At 59.4% G+C, this 25576-nt stretch overlaps 1 protein-coding gene across 22 annotated transcripts in view; it reads left to right on the forward strand.

Moving 5' to 3' along the window:
• TCF3 (transcription factor 3) overlaps positions 1-25576 on the forward strand; it is an 81105-nt gene that overhangs the window by 47877 nt on the left and 7652 nt on the right. For 2 of the 22 annotated variants that reach the window (XM_042794120.1, XM_042794122.1), the window contains exons 6-19: positions 3135-3208; positions 6401-6530; positions 8150-8199; positions 12712-12814; positions 13107-13246; positions 13432-13558; positions 14507-14565; positions 15328-15406; positions 16769-16842; positions 17310-17513; positions 18859-18982; positions 19473-19638; positions 20620-20858; positions 24693-24837. In XM_042794120.1, the coding sequence (XP_042650054.1) occupies positions 3135-3208; positions 6401-6530; positions 8150-8199; positions 12712-12814; positions 13107-13246; positions 13432-13558; positions 14507-14565; positions 15328-15406; positions 16769-16842; positions 17310-17513; positions 18859-18982; positions 19473-19638; positions 20620-20858; positions 24693-24835 (1712 nt within the window). In that variant the 3' untranslated portion in view covers positions 24836-24837. Of the gene's footprint in view, positions 1-3134; positions 3209-6400; positions 6531-8149; positions 8200-12711; positions 12815-13106; positions 13247-13431; positions 13559-14506; positions 14566-15327; positions 15407-16768; positions 16843-17309; positions 17514-18858; positions 18983-19472; positions 19639-20619; positions 20859-23922; positions 24150-24692; positions 24838-25576 lie in introns of those variants that run through there. The other 20 variants (XM_042794140.1, XM_042794128.1, XM_042794132.1 and 17 more) reach the window with 17 other exon arrangements.

Genomic DNA, 25576 nt, shown 5'->3' on the forward strand with positions numbered 1-25576 from the left:
GAGGGAGAGAGATTGGGAAATCGCTTATTAAGCAGGGTTGGAGGCAGCGTGAGCAGGCGAGAGGCAGGGAAGGGAGCTGGCGGGGGTGGAAAAGGCAGGAGGGGGATGCCAAGACTCGCAGCAAAGCAATGCCATAAAGAGCTGGAAGTACCAAATGCTCCCAGCCAGTTTCTGGCTGCACCTTGCTGAAGGTGCCCTCCACCGCACTTCCCCTTTACATGCTAGAAATTGCAGAGGTAAATCCAACAGATAGGATTTCCAAGGGAAATGCCTTTCCCATTCAGAGGATTTATTCCCACTACCTTCTGAGGTTTTTTGTTTTAGGTTCCCTCCGCCCCCAAGATCCTTTAACACCCGTCTGCAGGATTTCAGTCATTTGGTTGGGAGCGAGATGGTGTTTGGGGAATGCCAGGTGTTTTCTGCCGAGATCTGCCTCTGTCCCAGTCCTTGCCGTGGTCCTGGGGTTTTGCCACCTTTTCTGGTTGATGCCTCTGGGCTGTGGCTTCAAAGGGGCAACTGGAACGAGTCCTGGCCCAGCTGGGTTTGCCGCCTGCGCAGGCTGGCATCTCCCTGGCAGCAGAAACAGCACCTTCTGCTGGCAAGTTCAGCTTTTTCTGGCCCAGCTTGCGACCTTTTTTTTTATTTCAATAGGCTAGATGCATTCCGGTCCAGAAAAGTTCCCTGTTCTGCCTTGTTTTCCTAGACAATTAGATGTAAAATTCCCACTGCTGACGTTTTTGCTGCTTTTTCATCTTTCTGTGACAAAGGATGGGCTGGCTGGGGGCTGCTCTCCCTCTCCTAATTGCCCCCATCCCACGGGATGCCCGCTGACCCGAGCGCGGCACGGTGCTGGTGCCGGGCACGCTTGCTGTCCCACGGGAACCGAGCGAGGCCCGAAGCACCGTCAGGAGAAGGCAGCGGGTTGTGGGGTGACGCGGCCGAGCTGGCACTGGATTGGGGTCCTTCCTCTTCCCGCGTGTGCCGAGAGCCCCGGGGCTCAGCCACCCAAGGTTATCTGGTGACGGCAGCGGCACCTGGCTCGGCGCTTCGCCGCTCGAGCCGCGCGTGGAAGCAGCAGTGTGTTAGCAGACAGGAGAGGTGGAGTGGGCATTGCCCTGGTTTTCCTCTGGTTTGGGAGTAATTGCGATCCACCCGATGCCACAACCTGTTATTTGTGTTGCGTTGCCAGCACTGTGGCAAAGAGAGCTGCTAAGCTCTTTTAAAAATCAGGTCATTTAGGAGATCCGTCCCCTGACGTTTTGACCTTTGTTTACTTAACGTTTAAACCTCTGAAATGAAACGACAGGGATGCTGGATGCGGCCAGCCATTGCTGGAGGCGAGGGTGGCAGGGTGCTGTCATGCTGCACCGTGACCCCCGGCACCATCAGGAAGGGGGGGGGGGGGGGTGTCGACTTTGGGGGTTGTAGTGGGGGAACCTGCTCTGAAATTTGGGGTGGAGTTCAGGCCCCCGTGCTAAGGTTGCAAAACTGAGCAGCCTCCTCTCTCTTCTGCCCTGTGCTTCGGAGGGACTGGTTTCAGGAAATTTGTTGTCATCCCGCTCCACTCCATCTGCTCCCCAAAACCTCTTAACGGTGCGTGGAGCTGCCTGCTAGCCCAGACACCACCCCAGCGCATTAACCTGCATCCGAGCAGGCTTCAGTGATGGTTTTAGGTTAAGCAGATTGGCAAATTCCTTCCCCTCCCAATTTTGCTTAGTAAGCCAGACCAGAGGCAGGATGCGGTTGCCCCTTTTTGGGGAAAGGCTTTGGCTTAGCGGGGGGGGCAGGGGCAGAGGGGGCTGGCAGAGCCCAACGCCTCCCAGCCGCGTTTCGGGCCGAGGCCCCTGCACCAGAGCGGGGCCATTCTGCCCTGGGTTGAAAGCCTTTTTGATCATCATCTCTCTTTTCTCCCCTTTTTCTGGTGTGGCACCGTTCATAGGCTGTAATTAACAGCAGGGAAAAATTCCTCATATATTTTCAGTCCAGTTTTTTTTTTTTTTGGTTATGAAAAAGTGCCTGTTCCCCATCAGAAGAGTGTATAATTTTGCTTTGGGTGGGAAGGAAACCCCAAAGCAGACTGTTGTGCTTCTGGCTGCGCTGGGCACGGTGGAGAACTCTTCCCTTTCTCCTTGGCCTGGGGTCCTTCCCCTGGGCTGCGACGATGCCCTGGCACCCAAAGGTGCTGCTTGCTGGGGGCTGTGGTGTGCTCCGGGGTGGCGACCGCAAGGGAGGGCTGCAAGGACATTTCAGAATGGAAACATTTCACCATGTGTTGGGTTTCTTTCTTTTTTTTTTTTTTTTTTTTTTTTTTTTTTTTTTCCCCCCCCCCTCCACTTGAAAACACTATTTCCAGCAGCGTGTGGGCAGGGTGAGGTTGAGCGTGGTTGGTAAAAGCCGTGGCTGGGTGCTGAAGTTCAGTCGGCAGCGCTGGGGCACGTGGGCTCGGCTGGCAGGGGGCTGCTCCGGCGCAGCGTCCCGGGTGGCAGCGATGCCCCCGCTGCGAGGAGCCCCGCGGTCCGGGAGGAGCCTGCCCGCTGGGAACTAACGGGGGGGGGGGCCTGGAGAGGAAGGAAACGCTATTTCTATTGCTCTTTAGATCTGGATGGGGGTTTTTGGCAAGTTGAGTCTCCACCAGGAAAGGGGAAGAAGGTAATCCCTGCGCCATGAGGAGCTCAGCTCCACACACTGCTGCTCAGCGTGTGCTGAAATTGTATTTCCTATTGTATGGAAAGTGCCCCTGGTCACTCATGCCTGGCTTTCAGTTTGCTCTGTCACTGCCTCTGCCAAATTCAGCTGGCTTTTTTTAATATGTCTGGAGGGATTTTTTTTTTTTGGCTCTGGTCTGACACTGCCAGTTTCCATGGCCACAAGCACTTCCCTGCATCGCTGCAGTTTTGGGGTTTTGCTGTTTATGGACCAGCCAAGGCCTGCTGTCCGTGAACTTAAAGAGCTCCTGTTTTAGCAACAAGCTATTAGGGGAGGCAGTCACCTCTGCAGACGGGTGGAGGAAGCTGCGTTCAGAGAGCGGGCTTCGCACCTCGGCAGGACGCCTGGGAGGGCGGTGCGTGGGGGTGCACACAAAACCTCCCCTTTCCTCTTACACAAAATCTTGTCTTGTCTTTTCTCCGCTGTAGGGAAGAGCAGTGAAAGAGCCTCCTACTCCACATTCGGAAGAGACACAGGGATGCCAGGACTAAACCAGGTAACAGTAAAATGCGTTGAGATTTTTTTCTTCATTTACCGGTTAAGCTGCTGGGAGTGAGAGCCTGGGAATGAAAAGCAACCTGGTGGTTTGCGTCTCACCTCTCTGCACGAGGTCCTGGAAAGTCTCTGCTCTGCTCAGAAAAGTCTGTTGAGTGTCAGTGGTTTATACAGGCGTGTGTTGCTGGCTCAGAAGAGTTGTCAGAGTTTAGAAAATGGGGTTGCAGCAGCCTCTCAGTTCTTTTCAAAACCTCTTCAGGCTCGCTCATTTTGTTAATCCTGTTTCTAGCTGATTTGTATTTAATCAGCTATGACCTAGCCGCACTGCCCTCGCAGGGGCTTTCAGTGAGTTGGATCCAAGCAACACCTTTCCTTGTGACGGGGTGGCTGCGGGCAGAGCAGCGCTCCGGGGAGGCGCCTTCTCCCTCCGCCTGCCTGCCCCGGGGCTCTCGCTTTGCCTCCCAGCACCCCAGCCAGCATCCCCCAGTCCCCCCACTCACCAGCTAAGGGGTGGGAGAGTCCACGAGATGGTTTCTGTGCTGTTGTAGCATCGTGTCAGTGGATATCGGGCAGCGTTCTGGTCTTACGGTGGTTCTGCAACGGGACCTGCAACTGATGCTCATCTCCACAGCTGGGGCAGGACAGGGCAGGGCAGAGCTGCCTCTTGCAGCAACAACCTTGCCCTGTTGGGTCACCCCGTGTGACCCCCAGCAGGAGGGCCAGGGCTGTGCCGCGGGGAAAAACTTGCTTCCCGTGGGGAATACCACAGGCGTAAATCAGAGCCCGGGAACGCTGTCAGCCAGCCCTGAGATAATCTAGCCTGCTGCCACCAGCCATCCAGAAGTGGTTTTTCAGGAAGGAGCGAGCAACTCCGCTTTGATGTGTTGCTGCAACTGCCCCGTCAGTGCCCGAGCGTGGCCCCGAGGAAACAGTCCCACCATTTTATTCAAGGGAGTAGCTTTTGGCCGGACAGCTTTTTATTTTATACATGTACACACACACATATTACATGTTTTAATTTTACACAAATTTGTCATAATTTCCTCTTCTCTGAACTGAGGATGTTTCCTTTGCTGAAACAGCTGTGCTGGCTGTCTGTGCCAGAGTGGATTTAATTTACCACTGAAGCTGCTAAAATAAAAATGGGACAGATGCCAAGCCTCGCTTTTTAATGTTATGGTTTTGCTGGGGTTTCATGGAGGAGGGGGAGATATAAGGTAACAGAAAGGGGGTGGGCAAATGGTGCCGCGGGCCGGGAGAGGCCCTGGCGCGGGCATGCGGGTCCGGATCGGGTGGCAGAGCGGGAGACGGAGCCCGTTTGATGTGGAGGGGAGACAAAACCCCTCTTGTGCGGGGCGGCGGAAGGCGAGCGGGGCTGTCTGCACGCTTGCTGTGGCCCCCAGAACAGTTGTTGCTTCTGGCTCCAGTTTGGGGGGCTGGGGGGTGTTAACCTGTTTTGTTTTGGTTTTTTTTTTTCTTTCATTTTGAAAAGTGCTGGAAAATCATCCAGTGGCAGATGCCCTGGATGGGGAGCGCCCTCCTCCAGGGCAGAGCTGCGGCTCCCCCCTCATTTAACCCTTAACCATCTCCAGAGGCATCCCCAGGAGAGGGAAGGGCAACAAAATCCATTTCTCTGGGAAATTGCCTTAAAATCCCAGTGCCTTTCTGGAGGTACCTGCTGGAGGAGCTGGGCAGCAGCGACCCGGCCCTCCAGGATCTCCTCCAGGGTGCTGTGCCGCTTGCTTTTGTTGGCCGCGCTGCTCCGTGGTGCGTAGCGGTTTCAATGCAAAGGTAATATGACCGGTGGAACAGATTGCAGGAATTTCACCAGCTGTGAATACACAAGCTCCTCTTTCCCTCCCCAACCCCTTTCTGGAGGAGATGGAGTTTTAAAGCCATGAGTTTTTCTTTCCAGTTTCTCAAAAAGCTGAAATCCTCCTTTATTTCAACATGTTGCCCTCGGAAGATGGGTCACAGCTAAGCTTTTGTTACTCAGAGGCCCTTTGCCAGCCCTCTTAAATTCCACTTACACACATTTAGCTTTCTCCCGAGGTGAAAGGGGCAGTGCTGGGGCGTGCTCCCGCAGCAGAGGCACTCTTGCTCCATCCCGGGAGCCAGCGAGCGCCCCGGGGGCTCCGGCTTCGCGCTGTTTCCCAGAGTGCCCAAGGTCAGCTGGGATAAACAAGAGGGAGGAGTTTCCTCTTTTTAGAAAGAAGGATTGGCTTTTCCCTGATAAAATACAAGAGAAAACCACCCCCCACCTTCCCACCTTCTCCCCCCCCCCCCCCGCAGAGGCGTTGCAGCTCTGTTGCATCGCCCACGACGGGTCCAGCTGCGCGGTGCTGGGGACGGGGGGACCCGGCAGTGCCGGCAGCCTGGGCTGGCCGTGACGGCTGGGGGGGGTCCCGGGGGGAGGCACAGGCAGACGCGCCGCCGGCTCTGGCACCTCTGGCACCTCTCCTGCCTCTTGGGGTCGGTTTGGGGGCACAGCTGAGAGGTGTGACAGCCTTAGAGCCCCCCCTGGGTTTGCTGGCGGGTGAGCGCTGTGTCTGTCCTCTGCCCTGGCCGGGACCCCGACGGCATCAAGGGGGGGGGGCGAGGGGCAGCGTGGGGCCGTTCCGTTGGGCCTCCTGAGGATGGGGGGGGGGCCCGCCGCGCCCGTCAGGCGTGGCCCCCGCGGGCATCGAAGCGCCGATCGCATCGGAAACTCTAATCCTTTGCGTAAAACCTCGGAGGCGGCGAGGGAAGAGTTTTGTCCCGAGTGAGTCCGTGAGGCAGGCGGGGGGTGTGCTGCACAGCAAGGCGCTCAGCCCGACAGTTCCTGCCTCTTTGTCTTCAGCAGGCTGGGCGATAAAACGGGCGGCGGGGTCTCATCCTGCCCTCGTGGGACCGTGGTGCGCCCCGCGATGGCACCTGCTAGTTTGCATCCTTGGTTTGTAGAGAGGTTCCTTGCCGGGGTCCAGTGAGGAAACACAGCTTGAAAGGCTCTATTTTTATTGCACAGATATTCCCCCACCACTACCCCCATATTTACATATTTGTTTTTCCTTCTGGCCCTTTGGCTAGTCTTTTTTTTTTTTTTTTCCCTTTGACTGAATTTGTGTGAAGGTGGCTCAAGGCAGCTCTGTTCTCTCCCAGCGAACGTGGTGGTTTTCCACCGTAATCACACGGAACGGCTTTTCTGTCTCCTTGTTTGCAGACTGGTTTCCTGCCCAGTGAAATGGGAATTGCGAGTCCGAGCACGCTTTCCCCCACCGGAGTGAAAGGGGGGTCTCAGTACTTTTCTTACCCCAACAATCCTCGCAGGAGAGGTGCTGAGAGCAACATAGGTAAGTGGCTTTGTGTCACCCTCGGGTGCCACCGCACCCGTTTACGCTGCAGCTGGGTCAGGCAACCACAGGGGCTGTTGGCTGGGCAGGTGCCCACGTCGGGTCGGCCTTCGGGAATGGAAGCACTGATGTGGCCATGTGTGCACATAGGCATGAATGGGCATTTGCTTTTCTGGGGAGGGGGGAAATATATACACACACACACACGTAATTTTTTGAAAAGAGGGTTTGGGGTCAGCGTCATGTAGAATTTCCTTCTTTGTGGAAAATGTCGGATTAGGTCGTACATGTCAGAAAGCAGCAAATGGCTTGAGGTTCTTCTAAAAATGCCTCCAGCCACGCTGCACTTAATAGTCATTCCTGGAAGACCTTCGGCTGCCTTCGAGGCTGACTTTATGGCCAGTGGCCCCCCTTGGAGCCCCTGTCCTGCTGCAAGGAAACGGGACTGCCCGGTAGAAGTTGTTAAGAACATAGCCAGGCGGCCAGGGCACGGGAGCTGCGCCCTGGGACCCGGGTGGTGTTTGCTCCAGGACCTCTCCCTGCCCACCTGCCTGCTTCGATGTTCCGGAGCAGGAGTTGCCCACGCCTGCATCTACCTGGGAATAAGCCATTTTGCTTTTAACAAAGCCTGAAGTTGGGTGTGAATTTAACTTTCGAGTGAAGATAAGCCCCAGTTCTCCAGAACTTGTGTTTCTTGTCATAGTTCTCCCCGCACCCTCCAAAGTCACTTTCTTGCTGCTATTTTGGGCTTTCCCCAACAAACGAAACCAGAAGCGAACCAGTGTTAAGTGTATTTTTTTCCAGTGCTTTTCAGAAAAAGGCATCCACTTCAGTATTGCCACTTTAAAATGTTACTGGTTTATGTTGTCGGCCTGGAAAATGATTTGTTTGCATTGGGTCATTCTGTGTGATGAATTTCTCCTCTTGAGCTACAACACAACAGAGTCCCTGGCTTGGCAGACTTGTGTGTTAGCATCCTGCACCCCCCCAGCTGGGGCTTTCCTTAATAACGAACGAAAAAAAAACCCTCAAACTTTTAACCAGTGCTTCCCCTTGAGCACTCCTCTGGATATTTCCCCCCACCGTCTCCCTGAATTGTCTCCCCCCAGGACACTGTGTCTTCCCCCCTCGGAGCTGGACCTGGTGAGATGGGCTGGGGAGGGACCGACCGGGGGCAAGCGCCATCCCTGCAGCAGTGAAGCTTTCCCAAGTATATTACTGTATAAGGAGCAAATGAAAGAACAACCCCATCCCTGCATTTGTTCTCTTTCTGCATCTTCCCTCCACAAACCCACTTGGGGTTCAATTGTTTCCCAAAAAAACACCCCAGCGAGGGGTTATTTATGGGCTCGGTCTCTTCCAAAGAGCAAGCTCAGTCTTTCTCTTATCGCAGTGTTTTGGGAGGGATCGCTCTGTGAGACCCACCCTCAAAGGGTGCAAATGAGACAAGGAGGAGCGGTTCATCCTCAGACGTTTGCACTACTGATGCTTCTTTGGCTGTGGGGATATTCGGGATCTGAGCCTTATTTGTACCTGCGTCTTCCATCCTTGGAGACTTTCAGTTGTAGCCGTTTTCCCTCCTTCAAAAATTAGATCCTGTCTTCTTTTCTTTAAACCAGATGGACAGCCCAAAAAGGTTCGGAAGGTGCCTCCTGGACTCCCCTCCTCGGTAAGTGGCAGGAGCGTTTTCCCTGCAGATGTCCCATCCCCGTTCCTCCATCCCCTGGGCATCCCTCCTCCCTTTGCCGCGGGCCCTATGGGTCCAGCCGCCCCAAACACTGAGGGCTTGGATTTTAACAGGAGGGCGGGGAAGGGTTTTCCCAGCTACGGCTTCCACTGTAGGAGAAATGGGGAAGCGCCGTGAGGCTGTGGTGCCTAAGTGGGGAGAAGGAGCTGCAACGCTCCCGGTGCGGAGCGGCCGGCGGTGGCACCTCCCTGGCCGGGTCTGGACCCACCGCCTCCTGCCCTCGCTGGCTCTTGGCTGTTTGGCTGTTGCGGCGCCGAGTGCCAGAGTGAAATGTGATATTCGGCGTGATCGGATTTCACTCCAGAAGGGAAACCAAACCAGTTGTAATGCGGGCAGGCAGCTGGGGCTGCTCCAGGTGTGTGCGCTGCCCGGGCTGTTTTATAAGAAAGCCGAGCAGGCTGTAGGAATCTGTTAGCCATGCTCCCGCGGCTGTTAGAGGGGAATAAACTGAACAATGTCTTTGTGGCTAGAAGTAATGGGATCTCCAGGAAAGCTAATTGGAGCGGGCTGGAGGGTTCCTGCAGGACTCTGGGAGCTGTCTGGCTGCGCGGCGGCCGGGGCTGCATTCCTCGCCGGAGCGTTTGCGCGCTCGCAGGGGGACGGGCGGGCTCTGTCCCGCTGGCGAGCCGGAGCTCAGGCTGGGGCTGCGCTGGAGACGTGACCTTGTGTGTGTGTGTGTCCCCCCCCCCGCAGCGTGGCGAGCCGCTCGCTGCTAAAAGCAGGCGCCAAAGCGGGCGCCTGCTCCCCAGAGAGCGCCCAGGGGTGTCCCCCCGTGGGGGAGATCTCGCGCCGCAGTGTCCCCTCGCTGCTAGCGCGAGGCTTGAGCTGCAACCGTGGGGCTCTGCCGGTGGAAATGGGGACCCTGAGGTGCTGATGTCGGGAGGGTGGAGGGAGAGGAAGATGTCGTAGGGCTTGCCGGACTGGGCTTGCAGGCCGGAGGGTGCTGAAGGTCTGTACAGACCCGTATCATGCAGAAGGCAGCTCCAGTCAGCAGTGCGGAGTTCTCCCAGGTCTATTTTGACAGGGAAGGCCGGCTTGAAGCAGAATCCGTATCACGGCGGTGAGGTTCTGTGTGAAATTCAGAGCTTTTAAACCCCAGTCGCCATGTGGGGAAAACATCACCCCCAGCAAATGGTCCTTTATTGGCCTCGGATTTCAAAGGTGATGGGGCTCGCTGCCCGTTGTGCTGGCAGTGCCCCTGATTCCCCCGGGAGGAGCCGCTGGGCGTTTGCCAGAACTCAGCCCCTTCGCTGTGTCCGAGCTGACACCTGCACGCCGGCATTTCCAGCCGCGACCTCCGGCTTCTTGGTTTGTTGTTGAACTTCCACACCTGGAGAGAGAAATCCGCACCGAGGCGGCGAGAGAAGCGTGGAGCAAGAGGAGTCGCCGGCCTCAAAGGCAGCAGATCAAAGGCTCTTTCTTGTCTGACTCACCGGTGCAGGAGCCCACCCCATGTTGTCGCTGGACCCCGTGCAAAATAAATAGGTCGATCAGCATCTTATTAAAATAAAGTGCTTTAATCTGTAATTCCCTAGCTGCCTTGAAAACTTGGAGAGGTCAGCAGCTGGAATAGTTGAGGGTGGCTGAAAGGGAAGTGATTCTGCCAAAGGCACCAAGAGGCACTGCTGGTATGAGATGGTTGAAGAGGGATGTGGAAGGTGAGGCCAGGCAGGGGCTGAGCGGCCCTGGTGGTGCGGAGGTACCTTTGCTTGTAACCTGCAGCCTTTTGGGGTTAGTTCTTGTGAAATAGGTGCTGGGCTGGGGCAGCGGCACATGCTGGGGCTGCCGGTGGGGCACGGAGCCCCCTGCGATGGGGAACTGGAACACAGGGTTAGTGCTCGTGGGCTGCGTGTCCAGGCACAGGACCCGGGGCTGGATGAGGCCCCCCGAGCCCCTGCTGCATGTCGGCTGCCGGCGAGGGATTCTGTGCAAGTTGGTTCCTGCAGGATTTTGTTGCCGCAGCGAGTGTGGTGGCTGGGAGCCGTTTCAGCCTGCGAATTCGCAGTCTGGTCACCGCTCTGTTTAGCTTTAGTCTGCCTGAAGTCCCACCCCAGTTCATGCATTTAAGCAAGAAAAACAGGGAGAGGAAGAAAAAAAAAAAAAAAAACCAAAAAAAAAACCAACACCGCAAAGCCCTGCGAATCCCAACGCTGGGGCTTTTCAAGCGGCTCTCTCGCCGCGCTGGCAATTTTAACCGGAGGAAATGACCTCACCTGGAGGTCCCCGGGGCCGCGGGGTGGGGAGCGGGGACCTGGCGCTGATTTACCGTTTCCTGCGGTGCTTGGCCGGCGGCTCGGCCGGCTCCCCCGCGCGCGGCGGGGCTGCCGTGCTCCCCGCTTGGCCGGCGCGGGGAAGCGGGGAGTTGGCTTTTCACAGCCCCCCCCCCCCCCCCCCCCCCCCGCGCTGAGCGTGGCAATGAAAGGTTTAGAGCAGCCAGGGTCCGCTCCAGGGGTGAAGCCTGGCCCCCCAGGATCCAACAGGAGATGGGGGGGGGTGGTGTGGTGGTGTCAGGGATGGTGGAGCAGCGCGAGTACCCAACAAAGAGAACCCCCCCCCTTGGTTTTGCAGCCCTGAAACCGCTCATCCCTGCTATTTTATTCTTCTTATTTTCGCTCTGGATTTATTAAATGGATGTCGCCGCTCCGGGCCCCCCCCGCGCCGGCTCCGCTGCCGCACAGCTGCCTCGCACGCTGGCCAGGTGCCAGCCCCTGGCAGATGGCGCGGGGCTATTAGACGTGCTTCATTCGATTCCCCGTCCCAGCTCCCGCTATTTAATCAAATTATAGGAAAAGTCAATTTACTGGATTCTTGTTCTTTGCAGCCTCCTCCATTCCCCCGCTCTCCCCGGCCGCACGCGCTGCCCACGCGCGGCCGCGTCGCCCCGGCGCTGTCCTGCGATGCCACGCAAAGGCCAAGTGCCGTGAATTTTCTTTTTTGAGTGAGGGACGAAGGGCAGCTGGCTGTGTCTGTCAGGTTTTTCCCTTCCCCCTCTCTTGATTTTATTTTTCCTGCTTTTATCTTCCGTCTTTTCCAAGCAGCCTCAGTCTGGAGCGCCGATGCCCACAAGTTCCTTCCAGCTCTCCGCTGCCCGCAGGGGCCGGCCGCCCGTTGCCCACGAGCTGCTCGGCAGCGGGGGGGCCGGGGCTGCCCCCAGGACTCTGCACCCCCCCGGCTTCGAGGGAAGCTGCTCTGAGAAGCAGGAACCTGGGCTGCCAGAGGAAAATGAAACAGTATATTTAAGTGCAATTGCTGGTGCTTTTCAGACCTTTCTTTTTTTTTTTTTTTTAACAAAAAGACCCCTATTCTGTATTACCCCCACACCCAAAAAAAAAGGAAGAAATTTGTGTGTTCTGGACAGTTACAGAAACGGAGAACAGTTTTGTCCCTTCTTGCTGGGTGAGGATGGGGTCGGAGAGAGTTGGCTGGGTGTGGGGAAAGAGAAACTCAGGCAGGTTTCCTTTCCAAAGAGAGCTGTGTCTTCCAGGCAGAGCTGGCTGAGCGTGCCCAGCCAGCCCCTGCACCCGCCTCTGCTTTCGTGTGTGTTTAAAAAAAGAAATTATTAACAGTTTCAGAATGAATCAATGGGGATGAAAATAAGCTGTAACAAAAGTTCTCATGTAATTTTGAGTGGCTTTTCAGTTTCTTTGCGTGTTGAATTTGTGCTTTTTTTTTTTAAAAAAAAAAAAGTATGGTTTTGCACTGGCACAAGATGATTTTTTGGTAAGGGCTTTCTAGGTTGGGTTTGGTTGGTTTAGAAGGAAAGAAAAAAACTTTTTCTTTTACTTGATACGCTGTTTGATAGTGTAGCTGAATGGTGCTGCAGAAATCCGGCCGAAAGCTGTCCCACAGCCGTCCCCTCCCGTGTGACATCCCTCCTGAGGGACTGCGCTTCCCCCGTGCCTCAGTTTCCCCCTGCAGTGAGACGGGCTGATTCCTGCGAGGGGTTTGGGCAGTGGCCGCGCTCAGGAGCGGCTGCTGCCATCGCAGAGCTGCCCCCCCGGCGTAGGGCAGGCTCGGCCCAGGCCTGAGCACGTCCCGAAACCTCACGGGTCCCCGTCACCACCGCCCGGCCCGGGGTGCGGGGGTAGCACACGGAGATGATGGCTTTTGTGGTTACCCATAAAAAGTTATAACCGCAGAAAAGGGAACTAGAGCAGCGAGTTGAAACTTCTGCTGGCGCCGGCGTCTTCTGCAGGGAGGGGGCTGCGGGGATCCACGTTGTTACGGGAAGGGAGGTGGGACGTGTCTGCGCGATGGCCCCGGTGCCTGTGCCGCTCGGTACCGCCGCCCTGACTAAGCTGAGCTGCTTCGGTTCCCCCCCCCCCCCCCCCCCCCTAAAACTGAAGCTGCACCAGGTGGGGAGACCCGTGCGGGGAGGACCTGAGGCCATGGAGTAGCCAAGCACTTCTCTTCAACCCCCTTCCTGCCCCCCAGGTGTATCCATCCAACTCAGGTGATGACTACAGCAGGGATCCAGCTGGATATACTCCCTCAAAACCTCCCAGCACTGTGTATCCCGGAGCCTTTTACATGGCAGGTGAGTTATTAACAACCCCAGTGCCCCGCAAGCCAGAGCAGGGGCTGCCCGGCCCGTTGCAGATGATGCGAGGAATGGCACAGCGTGTGAGATGGAGGGAGCTCGGGGCAGGAGGGCGTGAGGCACGTAGCAGCCCCGAAATGGCTCAGCTCTGCTCAGTGGGCGATGTTCAGCGTAGGTAGGATGGGATGGGGCCGGGCGCAGCCCCTCAGCCCCGGCTGACTCGCCTCTGTGTGAGCTGCGGGGTGCACGCCGGCGTCTCTGCCCTGCTCAGCTCTGGTTTTCCTTCCAGACGGGCTCCATAACTCGCCAGACCTGTGGAGTTCACCGGGTGCCATGAGCCAGTCGAGTTACGGTGCCATGCTGGGCAGCTCCTCCTCCCCGCTCCCGCAGCCCAGCGGCTTCAACAGTTTACATCAGCACGAACGCATGGTAACGCGTCCCCGCGGGCGGGCTGGGGGGGCTCCGCTTGGCCGGCCGGGGGTGGCACGTCACCTCCTCCCGCAGCTGTGGGCTCGGGGCGGCGGGTGACGGGGAGGACCTGGGTCCTGGCCCCGGCCGCCTTTCGAGGGCACCTCTCACCCCTCTCCCCCCCCCCACCCCCCCCCCTCCGCCAGAACTACCAGCTTCATTCAGGAGAGGTTAACGGCGGACTCCCCTCTGTGTCTGGCTTTTCCTCCGCCTCCACGCCGTACGGTGTCTCCAGTCACACGCCCCCGATCAGCGGGACGGACAACATGATGGGTACGTCCAGCCCCCGGCCCCGGGCGCGTGGTGCTCCCCAGCGTGGCCCCCCCGCCGCCCCGCTGCCGGGCAGAGGCTTAACTGGGAAATCAGCCTTACGCAAACCTCCGGTGCCCAGAGCTGTGATACCTGTGTCCAATGTACCCAGACACTTCTTACCCTTCGTGTGTCACCCCTGCCTGGAGTGACTGTGTGAGGAGGGGGCACGGCGAGGTTGTTGCTGCTGGATGCCTGGGCAGGGGGCCAGGGTGCTGCCTCCGGGGGGGTGATGCCTGGGCAGGGGGCCAGGGAGCTGCCTCGGGGGTTTACACCTCGCTTGGCGAAGCTGGGAGGAGACCAGAATCTGCGACATTATCTCATGGAGGTGCTTGTGGCTTAGATGAGTTGCGGGAAGGATTTGCACCTGCGTTGCGGGAAGGCGGGGGTATGTGTGAAGCTGTTCCTCCAAATCCGGAATAGGAAAGCTGGTGCTGCATTTGGATCCCACGTTAAACCCCCAAGTGCTTTCATCTCTTACCCTGCTGAACCTGTTACAAAACCTGTTACTGAAATGAACTCATGTTCCCCAGGAACTGAGGATCCTGACCTTGATTTGTAGAAAACCCCTTGTTTAGAGGAGGGGAAGTAAGTTCAGGGTTGTAGGGGCTTAAGATGCCCCATGAAAATGGGCCGTGCTGCAGCAGAGACATTTGATCTCTGTTGATAGCACGACAACTTCGACCCAACAACTTAGAAAGATGTTCCTGCAGCCCCAGGAAAGCTGCCGGGGGGTGTGTGCCCTCGTCCGGGCTGCTCTGAGCTGGGCATCCATTTAATTTTCAAGCAAATCAGTAAGAACAAGAAATTTCAATCTCAGAGCAGGTGATCCCAGGGAAAGTCTTGTGCTGGTGCTTTGTCCTGGCGTGTTTCTGCCACCCTGGCAGTGATGTCCGTGTCCTCTCTCGGCAGGTAACAGAGGAACCACAGCTGGGAGCTCGGGAGACGCGCTCGGGAAGGCACTAGCTTCAGTAAGAGCTTCTGCAGATCCTTCACCCCGTCCCTGTCCTGTTGCAGTGTTGGACCTCCCCTCCATAACAGGGACCCTCTGGGCAGCAGGGAAGATGGACACATAGAGAAGTTTGAGAGAATGCACCCCAAAAACACGGCAGCCTCTGAGGGGGAGAGTTTTCCCCACTTTGTGTGCTGCCATCCTGAGTGCCGGTGCTGTCCAAAACCACCTTTTGGCAGATGGGGAAACCGAGGCACCGGATTGAGCCGTGACCGTGACCCAGCTCTGTGGCTGCCCGGCCTGGTACTGGTCTGGCAAGACAACCCTAGGCAGCCACCGTAGCAGGACTTGCAGGTCCCAGTAGTGCTGGCCCTGTGTCTGCTGGTTCCAGACTGGAAGGTGCTGGGGCTACTGGGCTATCAGAGCCCGGGGTTGTCTCGGTCCTGTTCAGTGCAAGGACCTTAGCTGCTGCCTGATAGCAGAGGGGTGCCTGCGCTGCACCCTACAATCATTTCTTGGGGCTCTCGCTTCCCTCCAAGGTGGGACCTGAAGAACAGAGGCTGTAGCTGCAGGGATGGCAGCCGTGGGGACAGAGGGGCCGTAATGGGAGCTGTGGGGGCACTGGTGGGCTGCTCCAGCTAGGGACCTGCTGTGGGTGTGGGGCGGGAGGTCCCATCGAGGGGGGTCCTCACTGGAACTGGCCTGGGTGGCACTGCTGGGGAGGGGGAGAGCCGTCGCAGGGGTGGGCGCTGCTGACCGTGCCCTGCTTCTCTCGCTCCAGATTTATTCCCCCGATCACTCTAGCAATAACTTCTCGTCGAACCCCTCTACACCGGTCGGCTCCCCTCAGGGGCTTGCAGGTAGGTGAAAAAACGTTGCTCTTTGTGTAAAGGGGGGATGTCAGGTTTGCTTTCAGGAGGTCCCCAGGCACCGTGCTTCCCAGAAAACCCCAAGCCCTCCTTAAAGACACTTTTGGCAATCTCCCCAAATCCCGTTTATTTTTAAAATCAGGAGAGCGACGAGGAAGGATGAGCAAACTTGAAGACACTTTTTTAAATGTCTCCTGTGAAGTTGCATGTCCATCTGCTTTAATCAGTTGTAGCTTTTCCCCTGTTTGGAGCCAAGCAGCGCCCGGGTGTGGCGAGGGCGATGGCTCTGCCTGTGCCCGGCTTTGCCCCTGCCCAGGAGCGTGAGCAGGAGCCTGGCCCACGGCAGCACCGTCACTCGCTTGAGCTAAAGCGTCGCTGCCACCCGCTGCCACCCGCTCCCGCCGTTCAGACAGACCCTGTCCCTGAGCACCCGGTCAGGCTGGGGGAGTTTGTCCCTGGTTTTGACTCCTGGGGGAGGAGCGCGGTGGGAACTGGGAAGCAGCCAGCTAGTTACAAACCATTTTCAGCGCCTGGTGAAAGCCTGGCTCTGCTCCTCTGTGGTGGGAAAGGTCTTGTTTCTGCCCAGCAGAGCTGGTGCTGAGGCTCCTCAGCGCCGGGGGTGCGGAGCGACATGCACCCACCAGCCTGCTGCTCCCCCTGGGTCAGAATGAGTGCGGCGTGAGCTGGCTGCCTGCTCACTGGAATCCTGTGAATTTAAAAACTGCTCGAGGTCTGAAGGCCTGAGCTCCGTTTCCTGCTGAGGCAAAGCAGAGGTGGGCGTGCGGTGCCGTGGTGGCCCGTGTGGTCCTGTGGTGACCCGTGCGGTGCCGTGGTGGCCCGTGCGGTGCCGTGGTGGCCCATGTGGTCCTGTGGTGACCCGTGCGGTGCTGTGGTGGCCCGTGCAGTGCCATGGTGGCCCATGCGGTGCCATGGTGGCCCGTGCAGTGCCATGGTGGCCCATGCGGTACCATGGTGGCCCGTGCACAGTGCCATGGTGGCCCGTGCACAGTGCCATGGTGGCCCGTGCGGTGCTGTGGTGGCCTGTGCGGTGCCATGGTGGCCCGTGCAGTGCCATGGTGGCCCGTGCAGTGCTGTGGTGGCCCGTGCAGTCCCGTGGTGGCCCATGCGGTCCCGTGGTGGCCTGTGCATGGTGCATGGTGCCGTGGTGGCCCGTGCAGTCCTGTGGTGACCTGTGCGGTGCCGTGGTGGCCCGTGCAGTGCCATGGTGACCCCTGCAGTGCCGTGGTGGCCCGTGCAGTGCCGTGGTGGCCCGTGCACAGTGCCGTGGCCCAGCTTCCAGCCCCATCTAGCGGCAGCCCTGCCTGGTCCCAAGCTCTCCCCATTTGTTCGCAGGCACATCCCAGTGGTCGCGAGCGAGCGGACAGGGTGCCTTATCTCCCAGCTACGAAGGGAGCCTCCACACTTTAGTAAGTGTCGCCGAAAGATCTGCCTTCTCCTTTTCTCTTCCATCCCTTGGGCGCCTGGCAGTGAAGGACTTTTTGGATAAAAAGTCCTCTCCCCTCAACATCTGTTGCCTGAAGGAAGATGGTTAGTCGATAGATGGACGTTTGGTTGGAAGCAGCTGAGCAGAGCTGGGCACTGCCCTGAGCCCGGAGCCTTGCCCTCTCCCCCTCCTCACGGCCCACGCACATCCCGGTGGGTCTGGCCCGGAGGTTTTGGGCTGGTTTCTGCCTCCCCGTCCTGAGCAGTTCCACCTGTGTGACCCCTCGTGCCTTTAGGGGACAGAACCGACTGGGTTGGAGGTTCCCCATACCTGCTGTGCTGTAGCTGAGTGCGTGATTGCTGCCAGCCATTCCTTAGTGTAGAGGGCTGCGGTGAGCTGCTGGCTTTGCAGGCGTTAACGCAGACCTATTTCTCTGTCCTGTCCTTTAAGCAAAACAAAATGGAAGACAGGTTGGACGAAGCCATCCACGTGCTGAGGAATCACGCCGTGGGCCAGACAGCCGCCATGCCGAGCAGCCACGGGGACATGCACGGGCTCCTGGGCTCGGCGCCAGCCCACAGTGCCGCCGTGGGCAGCCTGGGCCAGGCCTTCCCCACCTCGGTCATGTCCCTGGGGAACAGGCACCCGAGTCTGGTAAGCGTGGAAGCACCGTTGGCAGCGGGTGGGGACATGCTGGGGACCCGCACGGCGGGGTCCCCTGGCGTCCGGAGGGACGTTGCCTTTGGGGTGAGGATCGCTCGGCGTGGTCCAGCCTGGGTCGGCTGTGGACACCTTTGGTTGGGTGACGTGCACAGCAGCGCGGCGGCTTGCCGTATTCCTGCGGGGGGGTTTGAATCCTCTCTCAGCACAGCGGTGGCTCTCGGGCACAAGCCCCACGTGCAGTTCACTCCTGTCCCTTCTTGGGGCACGCAGAGGTGTTAGAAGCTCTGCTTCTTTCCCCGCAGCGTGGATGGAAATCCCTCAAAACAGCTTCAGGCTGTCCGCAGGGGGTGCAGGGAGAAGGAAGAGAAGGATCGGGTGCAGGGCAGCACCACAGATATAGGGAGCCGGGTGTTGCCAGGACTTCTCTGCTCTGAACCATTCGGGCAGGCACCGCGTCCCTCCGTGCACCCGAGGAGCTCTCGTGTGTGATGGCTCGTTCGGGCTCCAGGGAACGTGACCCAGGGAATCCCGGGTGCTCTGAGCACAGGGATGCTGGGGTCCCGTGCTGGGTCACCAGGTTCCCCCCCTTGTCCAGAGGCTGGTGACCACAGGAGCATGTTTTTGGCAGAGCTCGTTGCTTGCTGCAGTGAACAGGAACATGTCTCCAGTCTCTAGAGAACCAGGCGTGCTTCCCTCTCGAGCTCCCCAGGCCCTGCTACTGAGCGGTGAATCATGTGTCCTCTTGCAAACTGCTGCCAGCTGCAGAAACGAGAGCGTTTGCAGCAGGGCTGGCTTCGTCCTGCTGGTCCCCGGCCGGTGCAGTGCAGGCTCAGAAAGGCTGCCTGCCCTTCACCCTTTGCGCCCAGGCCCTTCGGAGCGAGGTTCACGTTGCTGGGATGTCCCTCGCTCTGGTGGCACTGGGGAAGTGGCAGAAACGTTGACGCTCGATGGAGACAGGACATGTGCAGCCCAGGCAGGGTGTCCTCTCCAGGGTGCCAGCCTTGCAACCAGGCAGAGAGAGGCTTTTTCACGGCGAGGCGGGGGACAGCACTGCTGGGGGCTTTCTGCTTCGTCCAGCTGACGTGCAGGGCACGGAGCTGCTTTCTGCAGTGCCCCTGCCGCGGTCCCCAGAGGAGAGCTGGTGCTGGAGCAGGTTGGCTCTTCCCTCCTGCATGCCCCGTGCTCTGGGTGGTGGGACCGTGCGAGGAGGGGACGCGGCTGCGCCTCAGCCGGGTCTGCGGAGCCCCGCGGCTGCGCTCGGGGTGACTGTGCCCGTGCCCACTGGCCGTGACACCTCCCCCTCCCTTCAAGGCTTGCTCTGCTTCTTCTGCTGTAGGTGGGGGGAGGTCACCCCGAAGATGGGTTGTCCAGCAACCCCAGCATGCTCCACAACCATGTCACCCTTCCGTCACAGCCCAGCTCGCTCCCTGACCTCAGCAGGCAGCAAGACACGTACAGCGGTAAGGCAGCTCTGCAGGCGTGCACGCTTGAGGCTCGCTGGCCGCGGGGGTGATTTGGGTCACCCCGTTAGGTCCAGCCCCTGTGCAGCAGCAGCCGGGGGGGGGGGAGGTGGGTGCTGTTGCAAGGCTGGTGCTTCCTTGCAGCATCTGCAGGACAGTTTCTACCCTGAGCCTTTTCCAGAGGTTTGACCTACATGTTCGTGTCCTCCCAGCCAGCTGCGGGTTCACGGAAGCCCCGGGGCCCTGCGCTGCTGGGGGAGGTCGGGCTCTGATTCCGGAGGGCCTGGGAGGTGTGGGGAGAACAACGGGGAGCGGTGGCAGGGCAGGGCCAACATCTCTCCAGCTCCTCTTGCCGTGGACCAGCAATGCAGGATGAGACTGGGATGCCGCATGCTGGCGATGGAGCACAGCAGGAGCAGGGCCTGGGACCCCCCAGCCCTCCGTGTGGGTCCGGCCCCGCCAACCTCCGTGTGTGGCTCTGCTTCCTCGGCAGGCTTGTCAGGGGGGCTGGGGCGAAGCAGCGTCTCCTCAGGAACCAGCGAAATAAAGAGGGAAGAGAAGGAGGATGAGGAGAACACGTCAGTGGCAGATAACTCGGAAGAGGAGAAGAAGGAGCTGAAACCCTCCCGGAACAGAACAAGGTGCTCTTTGAACAGGTCTCTCCCTTCACTTACTCTGTTACCAGGCTGGGGGTGTTTGGGCTGGGGTACGGCCGCGGCGACCCGGGCGCCGGGCTGGGCCCGGTGAGGCCGGCGGTCGCCCCGCGGCGCGGAGCCGCCAGCCCCTGCCCGGCGCAGGAGCCTCGTGTGTCCTCGCGCAGCCGGGGCTCCCGCGGCTCCCCCGCGGCCGGCCAGCTTTGGAGAAGGGTCCTTGCCACCCTGTCCTGCTGGCTCCCGTCCCCGTGGCCACAGGGCTTCCTCCTGCTCGTAAAGCAGAGGGGGCTTGCGCCTCGCCCCCACGAGCTGCCCCCGCCTGCGTGGTCGCTCAGGGCGTTGCTTGTGGCTGGGCGTGGAAAGGACCGAGCGCTCAGCTCCCCTGGGCCAGGGGGGAGGGTTTGACCTCCTCCCTGCCCGGGGTTGTCTCCGCTGTCTGCCTGGGGCTCCTGTATCCTCTGTCACAGCCAGCCAGACGTGTGGCAGCGGATCGGGTAGAGCCCTTCCAACGTGCGGGCTTGTCTGCAACCTCACCGGCGGCTCGGTGACCTCACCGGGGTGATTCTGCCCGGAGAGGCAGCGCCAGCCCCGCTCCTGCCCTGGAGGCAGAGGGCTGCGTCTTCCCAAAACACCAGCTTGGGACACCAGTGTTGGCCCTCACACCTTCTCCAGGCCAGCCTGCAACTGCCCAGCAACAAGCTCAGGCCTTAATCGCATTGTTGTGGTTTCTTTCTTTGTTGTTTAAAAACCAAACCAACCAAACAAAACCCCAAAAGGCAGAAGAAGAGCCTTAATTGCTTCTCTCCAAAGCCACTGTGTGTCCCCGTGTCCGAGCGCGGGGCACCGGGCCGGCACGTCCCGGCGGGGCCACGCACGGGGCTTGGCGTCTCGGTGCCTCGACGTGTGTTTCTTTTCTGTGAGTTGACCAGTGCTGAGAGTGCACGCGAGGAATGTCCCTGTCTCGTTCTTATTTTAAACCATTAGTCAAGATGAGGATGAGGAGGACGATCTTCTTCCCCCAGAGCAAAAAGCCGAGAGAGAGAGAGAAAGGAGGGTCGCCAATAATGCCCGTGAGCGCCTGCGGGTCCGTGACATCAACGAGGCCTTTAAAGAGCTCGGACGCATGTGCCAACTCCACCTAAACAGCGAAAAACCGCAGACCAAACTGCTAATCCTACACCAGGCCGTATCAGTCATACTGAACCTGGAGCAACAAGTTAGAGGTCAGTGAGGGTCCCGGAGTGGTGATATTTTACGTATCTGATCGGCACGGGGCTGTCTGTCTGTCTGTCTCCTGTGACATGTGCTGTGGTGCCTCGCACTGTCTCTCTCCCCTGTGGCCTTGGGTTCCCAAGGCTGTGGATGTCATTTTTTTGTTTTTGTTTTTTTTTAGTTCCGCCCCCCCCCCCCCTTTTTTGCATCCCTGCTGTTCTCTCTTTTGTTCTCCACTGCCGCTGCGTGTGCTGCATGCCGGTCCCTAAGGGGGCACCTGCGCTGTCCTCGCTTTCCCGCAGCCAGGTGTTTTGCTCAGCTGCTTCGCCAGCAAAATGTTAAAAAAAACAAAACAAAACAAAACAAAAACCAAAAAACCAACCAAAACCGAAAAGACAGCAAATCTCCCAGCTCTGTCGTCTCTCCGAGGGCTGCTCCCAGCACAGAGCCCGTGGCCGCAGCAGCGCTGAGCGATGCCCTGCCCTCCCTGCCCACCCGGCGCGGGGCTCCGCGCTCCTGTCCCCACCCGGCAGATCCCTGGGGATCCCTGGAGCCGTGCAAGGGGCAGTGGGCTGGAGACGCTGAGCCCGGGGTCGAGCAGCCCTCGCTGCCTGTACAAACTGGTCTCCGACGCAAGCTGGGAGCGCTGCGCATCCCCAGCAGGGCCTGGGGGCGCGGGCGGGCGCGCGGGGGGGGGCTCTGCCTCGCCGGGCACCTTCGCTCCCTTCCCACGAGCGTGCGCGCCCGCCTCGGCCGCCCGTGCCCGCGCCAGGCGCCGCGTCCCGGTGGGAGGGGAGGCGGAGGGCTTGGCCCCCCCCCCCCCCCCCCCCCCCCCCCCCAGCTCCGGAGGACTCTGCCGCTTTGCTCCCGCATCCCGCAGTGCATGCTCCCGCTCGCCGGCCCCGCTGCGCAGGGTGCCGTGGCAGGTTAACCCCCTTTCTCTCTGCAGAGGCTGTTGTAACACACATCGGTGGTTTGTGCCTGGCTGTGCTCCTCTCTGCTGGCCTCTGCTGTTGCATTGATGTTGGAGTCCTTTGTGCCTCTCTTCAGTTTGTAATTTTTTGCCTTTCATAACATGTATATTTTTTCCTGTCTCTTTTTAATTTCCCCTTCCTTTTTATTTTTTATTTTGAGTTTTTATTTTTTGGTTCTGTTCTTTCCGATCTCCTACAGACAGTCCCCAGCCGTGACCTCTCGGTGGTCCCACTCTCTACCTTGTACTTGCTGCTTGCGGATCGAGGCAGGAGCCGAGGGGCGGCGGGGGGCAGGGGGTAGACAGAGTTGGCACCGTGTTCACTTTGGTCTCCCACGCTTGTCCCTTTTTAAACCCTTCTTGGATGCAGCCGGGGAGGCGAGCCGAGCCCCGTGGGCTGCTGTCAGCAGGCGTTAGCGCAGGCAGCCAGGGTGTCCCTTCCCTGCTGCGTTTGGCCTTCGGGCTGCTTTGCAGAAGAGAAGCCGCCCCCCCCCCCCCCCCCCGCGTCCCCTCCTCCTGCGCTGCCGTGGGAGTGGGGCCGTCGGGTCCCCGGGTGCCCAGCCGGGACTGCCGGGATCCTCCTGCTGCTGTCAGCAGCTACCGGGGCAGGAAGAGAAAGGTGGAAGCCTGGGGGGTGTTGCAGGGGGGGGGCCAGGCAGGCAGGTCAGTGCCCCCTCTGAGCGGGGCACGAGGTGGCCAAGGCACAGCCCGTCCTTACAGCCCGGAGGACCCTGCCTGGCTGCGCGGCCGCCAGCAGCACTCGCCGGTGGCGGGGAACCGGCTCCATCCCGCCCGGCTGCCGCCTGCCTGCGAGGTGCTGCTGGAGCTGTGTCCCTGCTGGGGGGGGACGGGGGGTGACCCACCAGCCAGGACCCTGGGCTGGGGCGCCGGGGCGGCTGGTGGCTCCGCTCCCCGCGGCCGTCCCGGGCGAGCTGGGGAGAAGGTGGCAGTGCCGGCTGGGGCACAGGGGCGGCGAGGGGGGGACGTGGGCAGGGACGAGGCAGCAAGGAGAGGGTGCAGGCAAGGGACGGTGGGCAACCCTCTGTCCCACACAGGCAAACACTCGCCTGGGGAGCCCTTGCTCCCCCTCAACGCGGTTGGGCGCTGTCTGCAGGCTCTCCAGACCCCCCCAGCACACCCAGGAAGGCTCTGACCCTGCGGCCCCTCTTCGGTGAAGGCTTATTATCCCCACATGGCTCCCCTGGAGCCGAAGGCCACAGTCTGTCCCAGTGGCAGGTCTCACCCAGGGACCCTCCTCAGATAGGTGTCTTTCCGGCAAGAATTTTTGCTCTGGGGGAGAAGGTCGTCTGTACAGTAAATTGGGGGGTTGGAGGGGATGGGCTGCGGGCGAGGCCACTGTCTAAGATGCTGCCAGCACGACTCTGCCTTCCCCCGTGTCCCTCCCTGTTTCGGGCACCCCTGGAATGCTGCTAGCGGTGGATGCTCTCCCAAAGCTCCTTGACCGTGCCTGGAAAAGAAAATCACCCCTTTTGGGCTGTATTGAAAGACCTGGATTCAGTGTCTGCATCCGAGACTGGCCCTTGGCAGCAGCCGGGGCACTTGGCTCCTGCCCCTGGTGCTGCCCCCCCACCCCTAAGGGCCAGGCTGCCCGGCCCTGCTGCAGCACGGCCGCCTGAAGCACCTTCACTCGGAGGATTTTGCTGCAGGTGGGATTTTTGAAGGCAATCTTACAAAGGGAGATTTGCTTTCTGCCAAAAAGTCTTTCCCTGGGGGACGAACCCAAGGTTTTTGGCCGAGACCCCCTCGAACTTTTAGTCTTCAGCCAAAAACGAACAGGAAGGCAGAAGTTTGCAGGGGGGAGAGAAGGTGTCGGTGTCGATACTGCATCCACTGCCTGCCCTCGCCCCCGGCAGCACCCTCCAGCCCCGTGCTGGCAGCACCTTCGCGTGGGTCGCAGAGGCGACGCGCAGCCCCAGTTACCCCGGGCTGCTCCAGGAAGCGCCCGAGACGAATTGGCTTGGCAAAGTGAGGCTGTTTGAGCCATTTCCAGCGGACACCAGAAGCACTACCAGCACGGCAACGTATAGCCCCCCCCCTTGGTACCACCCCCCTGACTAATCCCTGTGGTGCTATGAACCCAGCAGTACAGACGAGGCCTTGTCACTGGAAGACAAAGATCTGAGGGACCGGGAGAGGAGAATGGCCAATAACGCCAGGGAAAGGGTGCGTGTGCGGGACATTAACGAGGCCTTTAAAGAACTGGGACGCATGTGTCAGATGCACTTAAAAACGGACAAAGCACAGACCAAACTGATCATCCTACAGCAAGCGGTGCAGGTCATTCTGGGCCTGGAGCAGCAAGTACGAGGTATGGTAACAGCTGGCAGGTGCATTTCGGGGCCTTTCTCTCCCCCCCACGTCTCTGTGTGTGCGTGCATCTCCGTCGTGAGTCCTGCTTTCGGTGCGAGGTTGGGTGTTTGCATCGCCGGCGGCCCCCTGGGCTGCACCGCGCCGCAGGCTGAGCTTTCCAAAGCCCCGGCCCCGGGGTGGATTGGAGGCCGCTCCGTCCCTCTCCCTTTACGTTTAATGGGAATTTGGCGCCTGGATCCCATTAAGCAGCTTTGGAAAACTCAGTCCTCACCTCTGAGAGCTGGCTGAGGCACTGGAGGGTTTCTGTAAGCAAGCACGTGTTTAAATTGGCATGGTGTTTCAGCCGGGCATGGGGTTTTGCTCTAGCAGGGGTCCAGCCAAGTTATTGCAGCCACTTGCATTGAAGTTGTTTCCTCGCACGGTCCCGTGTGTCTGTCCTGGGACTCTGTCCTCACTCTCTCTTTTGGATGCTGCTGCTGTGCACGATGCCGTTGCCCAAACTGAGGTTGCTTCCCTCCCTCCCTTGCTGTTTTTGGCCTAGAGCGCAATCTGAACCCTAAAGCAGCCTGCTTGAAGCGTCGGGAAGAGGAGAAAGTGTCCGGAGTAGTAGGAGATCCCCAGATGACACTTTCAGCTTCACATCCTGGTCTAGGAGATGGTCACAACCCTGTTGGACACATGTAAAGGTATCATCCCCCACCCCGGCATGGACCCCGCGGCGGGTCCAACCCACTGCAGACACGTGCTGCTCTGCTTTGGCTGCTCAGCCCCACTCCTTCGGCACCAGCCAGTGTCCTTCTTAATTTACCTTCAGTAAATGACTTGCACGTGCATGTTGCTGGCTTGCCCGTGGACACCCAAAGCCTCTGCCCGCAGGAGAGGTGCAGCCCCACAGCGGGGCCGGAGGGTTTCAGTGTTCTCACCACCCTGAGCGAGCCCAGCCTGCTCTGCACCTCCCAGCTCTGGCAACCAGCAACAGTTTTGCCCGCTGACCCTATGGGAGGGCACGGGCGGGTCCCAGAAATGCCCAGGGAGATGCAGAAGGTGAAATTCCCCCTGCGAGGCCGTGGCAGGCTCAGGCTCTGCTGGGCTGTCCCTGTTTTTAAGGGAACCCCGTGCTGGGCCGGGAGTAGCTGAGCCTGTTTGGCCCGAGCGGCGCAGGGAGGTCGGGGGGGGCCCTGCAGTCGCACCCCGGAGCGCGTGGAAGGGCCGTGGTCCCCCGACATCCCCTGCGCCGGTGGGTGCCTGGGGCTGCCCTGAGGGGGAAAAAAAAAAAAAAAGAAACAAACTGAAAAAAAAGGCAAGCTGGTGTCTGGGCAGAAGAGTGAGCTCACGTCTCGGCTCTGCTGCAGCCACGTCGAGCCCTCGGGGCTGACTTCTCCTGCAGAGACGAGGCTGCAGCAGGGGGGCCTCCGGCCCCCGCTA

This window comes from Tyto alba, unplaced genomic scaffold (genome assembly GCF_018691265.1).
Source record: "Tyto alba isolate M040663 unplaced genomic scaffold, T.alba_DEE_v4.0 Super-Scaffold_20000042, whole genome shotgun sequence".
Taxonomy (NCBI): Eukaryota; Metazoa; Chordata; class Aves; order Strigiformes; family Tytonidae; genus Tyto; species Tyto alba.